At 64.3% G+C, this 12,534-nt stretch overlaps 1 protein-coding gene across 1 annotated transcript; it reads left to right on the forward strand.

Annotated features, from left to right (window-relative positions):
• Positions 1–12,508, forward strand: LOC117647203 (fatty acid synthase-like). Its single transcript, XM_034388838.1, has 27 exons — positions 1–357; positions 620–775; positions 961–1,134; positions 1,449–1,649; positions 2,044–2,224; positions 2,396–2,900; positions 3,223–3,354; positions 3,734–3,958; positions 4,376–4,861; positions 4,938–5,173; positions 5,255–5,405; positions 5,807–5,993; positions 6,067–6,327; positions 6,399–6,560; positions 6,664–6,821; positions 6,951–7,115; positions 7,196–7,626; positions 7,710–7,880; positions 8,188–8,257; positions 9,278–9,454; positions 9,770–10,154; positions 10,310–10,502; positions 10,583–10,712; positions 10,807–11,046; positions 11,130–11,903; positions 11,990–12,187; positions 12,272–12,508. The coding sequence occupies exons 1-27, from the start codon at positions 222–224 to the stop codon at positions 12,422–12,424; spliced, it is 6,438 nt and encodes a 2,145-aa protein (XP_034244729.1). The 5' UTR covers positions 1–221; the 3' UTR covers positions 12,425–12,508.
• Positions 12,509–12,534: the final 26 nt, after the last annotated feature.

Below are 12,534 nucleotides of genomic sequence, written 5' to 3' on the forward strand. Positions count from 1 at the left end.
GCACGGACGGCGCTGACGGGCCAGTGCTCGGCCGGCATCCTCATTCGCCGCCCACGCCGCGCCGCCCTCGCCGCGACACCGTAAGCCCAGCCCGCGCCACTCCACGCACTCCAACACCACCAGCCAACACGAGGAGGAGCAGCGAACCCGGACGCCGACCCACCCGCAGGCACCAAGCACCGGCAAACCCAAACCCAGAAACCGACAAACCCAACCAAGACATGGCCGAGAAACATGAAGTCGTCATCTCGGGGATCGGGGGCATGTTCCCGGGCAGCGCCAACCTGGAGACGCTGGGGAAGAACATCCTGGCCAACGAGTACCTGGTGACGCGCGAGGAGTCGGTCTGGAACCAGAGTGAGTGCGGCGAGGACCAAGTGCTGCCCCCGGAGTGACGCGGCCCGCACCCGAGGACGCCGAGGACGGCGAGGACGCGGCGGCCCGCAAGTGTACCCACGGGCCGACCAAATCCCTTCCGGAAAGCGACTTCTCGTGTGTAGCACTTGGGGCTGCCGTCGGCCGTCCTCGGAGTACGCGGCACTGTTACCCGGACTTGTGGTGTACTGGCGGTGGTGCGTTCAGGACGATGACGGCGTTTGTGTGCTCCGCTGCCCCGCAGACCAAATGACCGACGTGGAGCCCGTGGCGGGGCGGCTCCCGGACTGGGACCAGAGCGACAACCCCTTCTTCGGCATGCACAACAAGCTGTCCATCTGGACGGACCCCACCACGAAGCTCGGTTTCGAGCGATGCTTCGAGGCCATGATCGACGCAGGTAGGCGACGGGGACGGTGCTCCGCTTCAAGAGAGACGTGTGGTCTGCAAGCGCCGTTGTAACGCTTGTACAGGATGAAGCGTACCGCGACGCTTTCGTTTTACCATAGCGAAGCTGCGGTGCTCACGCGCTTCGGTTCGATTCAAGTCCAGAACGGAAGTGCCTCACTTTTCGGTCGTCTTCAGGTGTGCACCCCGCGTCGCTGCGCGGCTCCAACACGCAGGTGTTCGTCGGCATGCACCTCTCGGACAACGAGGCGGGCAGCTTGGCGTACATGGACAAGTCTGACGGCTACGGCATCATGGGGCACAGCAGGGCCATGAGCTCCAACAGGGTGTCCTACTTCTTCGGCTTCACCGGTGAGCGTCCCTCTGCTTTGTGGAACGACACACAGTGGGCCAGAAGCCGGTGGAGGCGGCCAAAACTCCAGACGCGTTTTGAGCTCCAGAGTCGCTGGATGGGACTCGAACCGAACGTGTGACCCCACCAATGGATTCCTCGTTCGGAGAGCAATCCACTGGTGGGGTCACACGTTCGGTTCGAGTCCCGTTTGGCGACTCTGGAGCTCAAAACGCATCCGGGGTTTTGGCCGCCTCGACCGGCTTCTGGCCCACTGTGCGACAACGCGCTACGGAGCAAACTGGCAAACTGTTTCCGTTCCGTCCCGTTCCAGGACACAGCTGCACCTACTCGGCGGCGGAGGCGTTCGGGCCGCTGGGGGTGCGCATGGCAGCCGAGGCCATCTCCTCGGGGCAGTGCGAGGCCGCGCTCGTCGTCACCTCCACCACCATCTGCGTGCCCTCCATCAGCCAGATGTACAAGGACATGGGCTACCTCAGCCAGGACCTCTTATGCCACCCCTTCGAGGAGACAGGTTGGTGGTTGGCACGGCACAGCACATCGTCGTTCTGTCTCTCCCGCAATCCTACGGGACGGCGCACAGTGGGCCAGGGGACCGGTGGAGGCGGCCAAAATTCTAGACGCGTTTTGAGCTCCAGAGTTGCTAAGCAGGACTCGAACCGAACGTGTGACCCCACCAATGGATTGCTCTCCGAACGAGGAATCCATTGGTGGGGTCACAGTCACACGTTCGGTTCGAGTCCCATTCAGCGACTCTGGAGCTCAAAACGCGTCTAGAATTTTGGCCGCCGCCACCGGTCCCCTGGCCCACTGTGCGGCGCACGCGTTCGAGGGAGACAGAGCGACAAAGTCGAAATGACGACAGCCGCGCGATGGCGATGCCCTTACGGTGTGGTGATTGGCCGCAGCCACCGGCATGCACCGCAGCGAGTGCTGCATCGCCTTCCTCCTGCAGCGCGCCGACCTGGCCAAGCGCTGCTACGCCACCGTGGTGGCGGCGGACGCCGTGCACCTCGGCAGCAGGCTGCGCTTCGACTTCACGCTGCCCAGCCCGGCCGGCCTGCAGGCCTTCCTCAACAACATGTACACGTACGTGGTCGAGCTAGTTATGGCGGGAGGGGGGAGGGGGGGGGTAGAAATTGCCTCAGTTCAAGGGGCACGTTCGGCTTCAACTGAGTCGAAAAAGTCACCAGAAAGTCCACCTTTCCGGGTGGCCCGAGTGTCCAAAGGGCCCACTACAGCGACTGCTGCTCGTTTCAGGGAGCACGACGTGGACCCCCGCTCCGTGGCGTACGTGGAGGCGGACGGCATCGGCCACCACCTCTCCGACGTGACGGAGCTCAACGCCCTGGACGGGGCCATCGGCCGCAGCCGGCCCGCGGGGCAGCCGCTGCTCGTGGGCTCCGTCAAGAGTAACGCGGGCCACACCGAGGTGTGCTCCGGCATGTTCGGCATGGTGAAGGCCATCGTGGCCATGGAGTCGGGCGTGATCCCCGCCACCATCAACCACGTCCAGGACGTGGCCGACGCCAAGTGCCTGGCCGAGGGCAGGCTCAAGGTGGTGACGAAGAACACCCCGCTGGAGGTGCGCCCCGACACGCACGTGGCCGTCAACACCATGTCGCTGTCCGGGCTGTGCGGCCACACCATCCTGCGGCCCAACCCCAAGGCCAAGACGCTCGTCGCGGACGCCTCCAAGGAGCTGCCGAGGCTCGTGGTGCTGTCCGGCCGCAGCGAGGAGGCGCTCACCAAGATGGCGGAGAAGGTAGGCCAGCCAGCCAGCGCACAGTGGGTCAGAAGACCGGTGAGGCGGCCAAAATTCGAGACTTGTTTTGAGCTCCAGAGTCGCTAAATGGGACTCGAACCGACCGTGTGACCCCATCAATGGATTCCTCGTTCGAAGAGCAATCCATTGGTGGGGTCACACGTTCGGTTCGAGTCCCATTTAGCGACTCTGGAGCTCAAAACGCGTCTAGAATTTTGGCCGCTCCACCGGTCTTCTGGCCCACTGTGCAGCGGCTCGCCGCACTCGGGGGTCTGCAGCGCGTTCATGTCTCCGCCTTGCCGGCCTCGCCCGATGCCCCCAGGTCCGCGCGTCGCCGTACGACCCGGAGTACATCCGCCTGCTGCAGGACACCTTCGGGCCGTCCATCCGCGGCTACGAGTACCGCAGCTACGTCATCTTCCCCGCGGACCCCACGCAGGCCATCAAAGTCTCCGTGAGTGTCCCGGTGGCGGATCCAGAGCCGGACTCAGGAAGGGGGAGGCAAAGAAGCGCCACATGCAGGGGCAAAGTGTGCCTTTTTGCCCGCCTTTGAGGCGGCTACACTGGTGAAACAAAGGCATTAAAATTATGCCCTTAAAGGGCGTAAACGATTCACGCCCCTGGAGCGGCGTTGATGCATTTTAGAAGGGCATTAAAATTTTGCTTAAATTTCCTATACCATTACGCCCTTCCCAAGGGCATAAAACGATTTATGCCCTTCCAAGGGCGTAAAAGAGTATTTATGCCCTCAAGGGCGTAATTTTTATGCCTTTGTTTTACCAGTGTACATTTGTGACGACACAGCAGACTGACTCGGCCTTCGCACGTTGCAGCACGTGGACAAGCGCACCGTGTGGTTCGTGTTCTCCGGCATGGGCAGCCAGTGGGCGGGCATGGGCTCCAGCCTGATGCAGCTGCCGGTGTTCGCGGAGACCATCGAGCGCCTGCACGCCGTGCTGGCGCCCAAGGGCGTGGACCTCAAGCACATCATCACGGAGACGGGCCCCACGGCCTTCGACAACATCCTCAAGTCGTTCGTGGGCATCACCGCCTGCCAGGTACGGCTCTCGCGTCGAGCCAGCTCGCTGCAGCGGGACTTGACTTAGCGACTCGAAGGGTTCACGTACACTACAAAATCCACTGTGTACTTAGTATACATCTATAGGAGTGTACTTGGCAAGTACACATCTATAGGAGTATACTTGCCAAGTACACATCTATAGGAGTATACTTCGGCAAGTATACATCTATAGGAGTATACTTGGACAAGTATACAGGTATTCCTATAGATTGGGCAAGTATACATCTATAGGAGTGTACTTGGGCAAGTATACATCTATAGGAGTGTACTTGGACCGCCTATCCGCTTTCACAAGTATACTCCTATAGATGTATACTTGCGAAGTACACTCCTATAGATGTATACTAAGAACACAGTGGATTTTGTAGTGTAATGGGGTTCGCTTTGGTCGCAGATCGCGCTCACCAACGTGCTGTTCGCCGTGGGCCTGCGCCCCGACGGCATCATCGGCCACTCCGTGGGGGAGCTGGGGTGCGCGTACGCCGACGGCTGCCTGACCGAGGCGCAGACCATCCTGGCGGCGTGGGCGCGAGGCAAGGCCTCCAACGAGGCCAAGCTCATCAAGGGCATGATGGCGGCCGTGGGGCTGGGCTACAAGGCCATCCTGCCGCGCCTGCCGCCCACCGTGGAGGTCGCCTGCCACAACTCGTCCACCTCGTGCACCCTGTCCGGCCCCGCCGAGGACGTCAAGAACTTCGTCGCCAAGCTGAGCAGCGAGGGCGTGTTCGCGCGCAACGTCAACGTGTGCGACATCGCGTACCACTCGCAGTGCATCCAGCCCGCCGCGCCCTTCCTGCGCCGCTACCTGGAGGAGGTCATCCCCGAGCCCAAGAAGCGCTCCTCCAAGTGGATATCCACCTCGGTGCCCCAGCACCTCATGGTAAGGCTCCCCGCGGTGCGCGTACTGTACCACTGGACTAGAGCGTGCCGCTGACCGGACTGCCCCTCCTCTCCAGGATACCCCTGCCGCCCAGTACTGCTCCGCCGAGTACCAGACCAACAACCTGCTGAGTTCGGTGCTGTTCGAGGAGGGTCTGGCGTACGTCCCCGAGCAGGCCGTGCTGGTGGAGATCGCTCCCCACGGCCTGCTGCAGGCCATCCTCAAGCGCGCGCTGCCCAACAACGTGAACATCCCGCTGACGCAGCGCGACCACGCCGCGCCACTGCACTTCCTGCTGGAGGCGCTCGGCAGGTGCGAACCGTGCGAACCGAACGCCAGTTCCTTGACAATCGCCCCCTTGAATTGCAGTCGTTGACATAAATCGTGTCGCAGGTTGACGTTCCACGGCGCCGAGCTGGACGTGGCCAAGCTGTACCCCGAGGTGAACTTCCCCGTGTCCAGGGGCACCCCGTCGATCTCCCCGCTCGCGACGTGGGAGCTGGGCGCCAGGTACTACGGTGCCTTCTTCTTGTCCTGCCGCTCGGTGAGTCTCTCTCCTCCACTGCCTTGGCCTCGGCCACGTGCCACGCATTACGGCCACGGCCTCCCTGACGGCCTCCCTGACGGCCTCTCTGACGGCCTCCCTGACGGCCTCTCTGACGGCCTCCCTGACGGCCTCTCTGACGGCCTCCCTGACGGCCTCCCTGACGGCCTCCCTGACGACCTCCCTGACGACCTCCCTGACGGCCTCCCTGACGGCCTCCCTGACGGCCTCCCTGACGGCCTCCCTGACGGCCTCCCTGACGGCCTCCCTGACGGCCTCCCTGACGGCCTCCCTGACGGCCTCCCTGACGGCCTCCCTGACGGCCTCCCTGACGGCCTCCCTGACGGCCTCCCTGACGGCCTCCCTGACGGCCTCTCTGACGGCGCCCCTTCTCGGCGCAGGGCGAGGCCACCACGCAGCTGTACAACGACAGCCCCCACATGCGCGTGGGCGGCGCCAAGCTGCTGCCGTACAGCGAGGCGCTGGACTCGGCGTGGACGGCGCGCGGCATCCTCGACAACGACCAGGACGTGGCCGTGTCGCTCAGGAACATCGTGGTGCACAACAAGCTGCAGCTGCCGCATGACGGTGAGTTCCCGCGTCCGTCTTATCCGTGGTGCGCGAGTCCCTGAACGTCCTGACCGGCTTCTCCCGTCCGCAGAGGCGATGGAGTTGTCGACCAAGGTGTCGCCGGCCCAGGGCTCCTTCGAGGTGGAGGAGACGTACGCGGAGCGCCTGGTGATCTCGGGTACCGCCACGAGCCTGCAGGCGGAGGACGCACCGCCCGCCCTGCCGGACGAGTCCTTCCCCGCCGACGCCCTCACGCTCAGCGGGCAGGACATCCTGGCCGACCTCGCCGCCAAGGGCTTGTCCTACTCGCCCAAGTACAACGCCCTCAAGTCCGTCCTGGTCGGCAACCGCGGTGAGCAAGACGCCAAGGCGTTAGCATGACTAGTTCCAGAGCCCTTTGCGTGACCACCTCCTCGTTTCCAGACTGGATCATCCGCCTGGACAGCAGCTGCCCGCGCGCCGCCATCCTGGAGGCCCTGCTGCAGGTGCTGCAGTACCGCGCCTCGGAGGAGGCCATGGGCTTGGTGCTGCTCAAGCGGCTGCTGCGGCTCGACGTGGACCCCGTCAAGATGAGGGAGCGTGACGGTGAGTGTGGGTTGGCGACCGCAGCGATAGCCCCGCCGCGCGGCGGTACACTCGGAACCAAAACATTGCCCTGACCGCGGTGTCCACCGTGTCTACCGTTCAGAGGTCGTGGTGCGCTATTCCTTGTCCTCCGGCGCCATGTCGGGGCACGGCATCTACGCGATGGGCTTCGAGGGCATGAAGGAGGACAACCCCGACGAGGGCTCGTTCACGTCGCCGCTCAACTTCCAGTTCGTCCGCTACGGCAACAGCAACCTCCAGGTGAGCAGGCCACCCACGCACGACCCTCCAGGGCAGGGCGCGCAAACCTCGTAAACAGCTAAGGATAGAGAAGTCATTCAGTGGGATAAGAACCTCGTGAGCGACAAACGTTAACGACCCGTCTTTCAGAGCGTGGGCGAGTTCGTGAGCCTGGCCGTGCAGCTCGCCCTGGAGGGCTTGCCCACCACCAAGAAGGACTGCAGCATCACCATCCTGGAGCTGCAGAACTGCTCCGGCCCCAACGTGCTGGGCCCGGCCGTGCGCAGCCTGCTGCAGGAGAAGATGGGCATCAAGGTAGGCAGCATGCCGCAGCGCGCCCTGGCCGCGAGGTTACGCCAATGTGGCGGTGCACTGACCACCTCTTCCGCGGGCAGGTGAACGTGAAGACGCTGAGCGTGGGCTCGGGCAGGAGCCTGTCGCTGCCCGAGGTGGAGCAGGGCATGTGCCTGACGGTGAGCGCGCCCAACACGCTCACGGAGGGCGTGCGGGTGGCCGCGCACGTCGGCGGCCTGCTGCTGACGCGGTCCTCGGAGCGCGTCTCCACCCTGCACAGCCAGATGGGGCTGGTGGCGGAGCAGCGCACGGGCGCGGACGGCGAGTGGGTGAGCCTGCTGCGCCGCCCCGTGGCCGTGGTCCCCGAGCGCGCGCGCGTTCTGCAGATGGCGCGCGGACAGGCGCCGCCCGCCCGCGTGCTGGAGGCCGGCCCCGACCACCCCGTCGTCCTGGTGTGGCGCGGCCAGCCCGACGGCGGCGTGCCCCAGGTCGTCGACCAGGTGCGGCGTCGCCCCTACGCCGCCTACGCCAGGTGAGGGCCCTCTCCGGCCAGCAGACCGATTCCGAGAGTCGTTTCCGACGCTCTGTCGTGACGGTTCCTTCGTGCTCGCGCAGGCTGGTGTTCATCCTGGACGAGAGCGCGCCCGCCTTCTCGCTGACCGACCCCCTGTACGCCGGCCAGCTCAAGCTGCAGCTGCAGGTGAACGTGCTGCACCGCAAGACGTGGGGCTGCTGGCTCGGGCTGCCGCTGGTCGGCGCCGCGCCCGCCGCCTTCTCCGCCAGCAGGTGAGTCCAGGCCTCGGCCCAGGCGGTGCACAGTAGGCCGGCGGAGGCGGCCAAAACTCTAGACGCGTTTTGAACTCCAGAGTCGCTAAACATGACTTGAACCGAACGCGTGACCCGATCGGATTCCTCGTTCGGAGAGGAATCCATAGGTGGGGTCACACGATCGGTTCGAGTCCCATTCAGAGACTCTGGAGCTCAAAACGCGTCTAGAGTTTTGGCTGCCTCCTCCGGTCTTCCGGCCTACTGTGCGGTGGCGATTCCGTGCCCCAGATCCAGACACCGAGTGTACACCGTGTGTGTGTTGCAGCCTGGAAGGCACCACCATCGAGGCCTACGGATTCAACCCCAAGGAACGCAGCCCGACCAGTGCCCAGCAGGTCTGTAAGCCCAGGCGCCGTGTGGTACCTCCACACGCCATTCATAGGAACAAGGCCACTCTAAGTAATCATCACAATTAAGCCGAAATAACTTCACACGAGACCATTCACCAGAAAGTTTCGCAATTTTCAGAAAACACTACCTGCTAAAACCTGTGAAAAGATCAAGTAGCGGAAGAGAACACAGCACCAACCGTTTTATAAACTAACAAGGTAGGTTTACGCCAGACCGCGTCTTGTCGTAACAGGCTTCGCGATATCTCGCAGCCTGTTCCTCCAATCCGCGCCTGGCGTACCTACCTTGGCCTGCGGCGCTAGCCTGCCTTCGGCAGGCATTGGCTTGTCCATCGTCGGTTACTTCTTACGTGTTGCATGCTGGGGGGCTCCGCCCCCCAGACTCCCCTTCATTCTAGAAAGAGTTGCTTCATCTACAGATAACTCGATCTTGACCCTTGTAACTTTCTAACTTGTCGAGGCTGGGGGGCTCCGCCCCCAGACCCCCCTTTCTTCAAGACAGAGGTGATCTACCTGCAGAAAACTCGATTTTTCGCCGTTTTTAGGTGTTTTTCGGCTATAAAAACTGAACTAGTTGAGCTAGGATAGTGAAATTTCGCGTGTGCCGAGCCAAGAATATACCTAATAAGCCTGCAAAATCTCAGCCAGATCGGCCGAGCCGTTCAGGAGGAGTAGTGCACACACACACACAGACAGACCGACAGACAGACAAAACTTTTCAACCGCACTGGAGTAACAGGCTTCGCTATCGCTCAGCCAAAAATGTTAAAAACTCCGTTTCCCACGACCAGTGGCGGATCCAGAGGCGGCCTATTGGGGGGGGCAAAGTCGCACTTTTTGCCTACCTTTCAGGCGGCTATCTAGGGTCTATAGGGGGGGGGCCAAAAACCCCATTGCCCCCCCCCCCTCTTTTTATCCGCGCCTGCCCATGACCCTGGCCTTTGGCGCCTTTGGCATCGGCACGGGCAAGATTTGACGACATCTCCAACCAACTTCGCTTTCCAGGTGTGGTGTGGCCACCTGGACTACGTCGGCGTGTCCCCCAAGGGCCAGCGCGTGATGGGCATCGCCCGTTGGGTGTCCGAGACCAGCCGGCCGCGCCTGGACAGCATGCTGCAGTGGGCTGTGCCCCAGGGCTGGAGCTCGGCCGACGCCGCCACCGTCCCCTACGTCTACGCCAACGTAAGACTGGGCCAGAGCAGCCTTCTGCGTGGCGTCGCTTGGGAGTCGCACAGTGGGCCAGAAGACCAGTGGAGGCGGCCAAAACTCTAGACGCGTTTTGAGCTCCAGAGTCGCTAAATGGGACTCGAATCGAACGTGTGACCCCACCAATGGATTGCTCTCCGAACGAGGAATCCATTGGTGGGGTCACACGCTCGCTTCGAGTCCTGTTTAGCGACTCTGGAGCTCAAAACGCGTCTAGAGTTTTGGCCGCCTCCACTGGTCTTCTGGCCCACTGTGAGTCGTCCTGAAACGCAACCCTCCCCGCTGCCGCAGGTGTACCACGCGCTGACGGTGGTCGCGGGCCTGAAGCGCGGCCAGAGCATCATGGTGCACGAGGGCGCCTCCGCCGTGGGCCAGGCCGCCATCCGCGTGGCCTTGCAGCTGGGCTGCTCCATCTTCACGACGGTGGGCGACGAGTCGCAGCGCCGCGCCCTGCGCCTCCTGTTCCCCCAGATCGAGGACCGGCGCGTCATGTCGTGCGCGGACGGCGCCACGTCCTTCGAGTGGCGCATCCGCACGCTCACCAACTCCGCCGGCGTCGACGTGGTGTTCAGCGCGCTGCCCGGCGACCAGATGAAGGCCTCCATGCGCTGCCTGCAGCACTTCGGCAAGATGGTGCACTACGGCCGCGAGGACATGCTGGCCTCCACCACGATAGGTAGGGCCTTCCTTCGGGCCTCGGGCGCCGCGTTGACGGGCAGCACCGCCGGCCGCCGTGCCGGAAGGTTTGCCCGCCCGCCCGGCGTGCTGCTGGAGGGTTTGCCTGCCTGCGCGGCGCGATGCTCTACACACTCCTCTGCCTCGTCCGCGCAGGGCTCTTCATCTTCCTGCAGAGCTTGAGCTTCACCGGGCTGACCGGCGACCAGCTGTTCCTGGCCAACGAGGAGGACCGCCGCCTGGTGCACGCCGCGGTGCAGGAGGGCCTGGACAGCGGCCACGTGCAGCCCATCGAGGGCACCAGGGTGTTCAACGCGACCAACCTGGCGAGCATCAAGGAGGCCCTCCTGTAAGTGCCTCCCTCTCCTCCGAACTCGTCGCCGCCGTCGGCCTTCGCTTACTGACGCGGTCCCGTTCTCGTTTCTCCAGCAGTGTGCGCGGCGAGTACCCGGCGCCCTCCAAGGTGGTCATTTCCGTCCACAAGAACAAGCGGCAGGACGAGTGTAGCGGCAAGAGGAGCTACGTCATTGTCGGAGGCCAACAGCACGAGTGGCTGCAGGTAAGCTTCGAAACGGCAAAGTGAACGGCGTTCGTGACGCTCGCGTTGTTACACTGTTACACGTTTCACGTGGACGCCGGGGCTCTCCTTGCAGGTGGCTGGGTGGGTGGCGCAGCACGGCGCCCACGAGGTGCTCGTCGTGGCCGACAGCGCGTCCGCCAGCCCGTCCCTGGTGCGCCACCGCCAGCGCGCCCTGCGCCGCCTGTTCGACACCAACGTGCGCGTGCAGCTCGAGGACAACCTGGCCAAGAGCTTGGACGAGGGCAAGGCGCTGCGCGCCCTGAAGACCGCCGCCAACGCGGCCCCCGTGGACGCCGTCATCGCCCTGGTCAAGGTGAGGGCGAGATCGGAGCCTTGAGGCGCGAGGGAAAAGACAGCCGGCTGACCGACGCCGTTTGCTCTGCGTTTGCCCCGCAGGACGACGCGTCCGTGGTGACGGTGCTGCACGCCGCCATGAAGAAGGACGGCCTGTCGGACGCGTCGCTGGTGGTGCTGGCCGAGAGCGCGCTGACGGCGTGCGGCTTGTCGGAGCTCTGCGAGTCCCGGCGGGCCAGCGGGCTGCGCGCCGCGTGCATCGCGGGGCCGCTCAACAGCGCCGCCGCGCACTTGGTGGACCTGCTGGGCGGCTGCAGGCCGGCCGTGACGCTCCTCAAGGCCGCGGGCCCCGCCGCGGACGACGCGCTGCACGAGGTGCCCGACGGCGTCCCGCGCGACGCGCAGGCGCTGCTGGAGCTGGGCCGCGTGCCGAGGACGGCGGCGTCGTGCCACGTGCGCGACATGCCCACCCTGGGGCTGCGCCTGCGCCACAGCCGCGAGGCCCTGCCCGTGTTCGCGGTGCCCCCGCTCGGCGTCCTGGACCAGCAGGGGCAGTCCGCCCTGGCCGCGCTCGCGCTCCGCATCATCAACCCCATGATGCTCGTGCAAGCCGCCCCCGCCGACACCCTCGGGCAGCAGGCCGCCGCCGTGGTGCAGGCGATCGTCCGCACCCACCCCGTGGGGCCCTACACCGTGCTGGGCTGGGGCCTGGGCACGCCGCTGGTGCTGGAGGTCAGCCGGCAGCTGGAGGCGCAAGGCCACAAGGCCGTCACCATGCTCGTCCTGGGCGACGTGCTGCAAGTGCAGGCCTGGGCCCAGGAGCAGGCCGACGCCTCCCTGCTCAGGACCATCTTCTCGGACGAACAGTCGCAGGAGGTACGCTACGCCAGGCTACGCGCTACGCATTGGTCTTCGGACACCACCGTCCGTCGTCTCACCTCCCCGCCCGCGGCCTTGTGCAGATCCTGGAGAACGCGGCCGACCCCCTCCGCGAGCTGCTGGCCACGCTGCCAGAGAGCCAGCGCGGCCGCGCCGAGGCAGGCTTCCTCACGCTGCGCACCGCCGTCAACGCCCTGGCCAGGCACACCTCCAACCTCGCGGACCCCTTCCGCGGCCGGCTCATCGACGTGCAGGCCGACAGGGCCTCCTCCTTCACCAGGGTGAGTGCCGCCAGCACGCCCGCAGGAGCGGAGCAGGTTCGGCTGGATCACGACGGTGACGTCATGACGTTGACGTGCTTGCAGGCCAACAACGTGCTGTCCCGCATCGCGCCGCGCCAGGAGGTGCCGCTGGGACTCCGCAGCACGTGGCTCGCCACCCTCATCATGGAGTACTCGGGCGTGTCCAAGGAGGCCACGCTCAGCGAGGTGCGGCCGCTCCTCGCTGCCCTCGCGTGACCAACTCTCCCCTCCCCGACTCCGACGACGCCTTTTATGTACAAATAAAATTCGAAAATAAAATATAGCGGCTTCCTGATTAAACGCTGGTGTTTTTCTTTTCTTGTCAT

Source organism: Thrips palmi, unplaced genomic scaffold (assembly GCF_012932325.1).
Source record: "Thrips palmi isolate BJ-2018 unplaced genomic scaffold, TpBJ-2018v1 HiC_scaffold_2, whole genome shotgun sequence".
Classification (NCBI taxonomy): domain Eukaryota; kingdom Metazoa; phylum Arthropoda; class Insecta; order Thysanoptera; family Thripidae; genus Thrips; species Thrips palmi.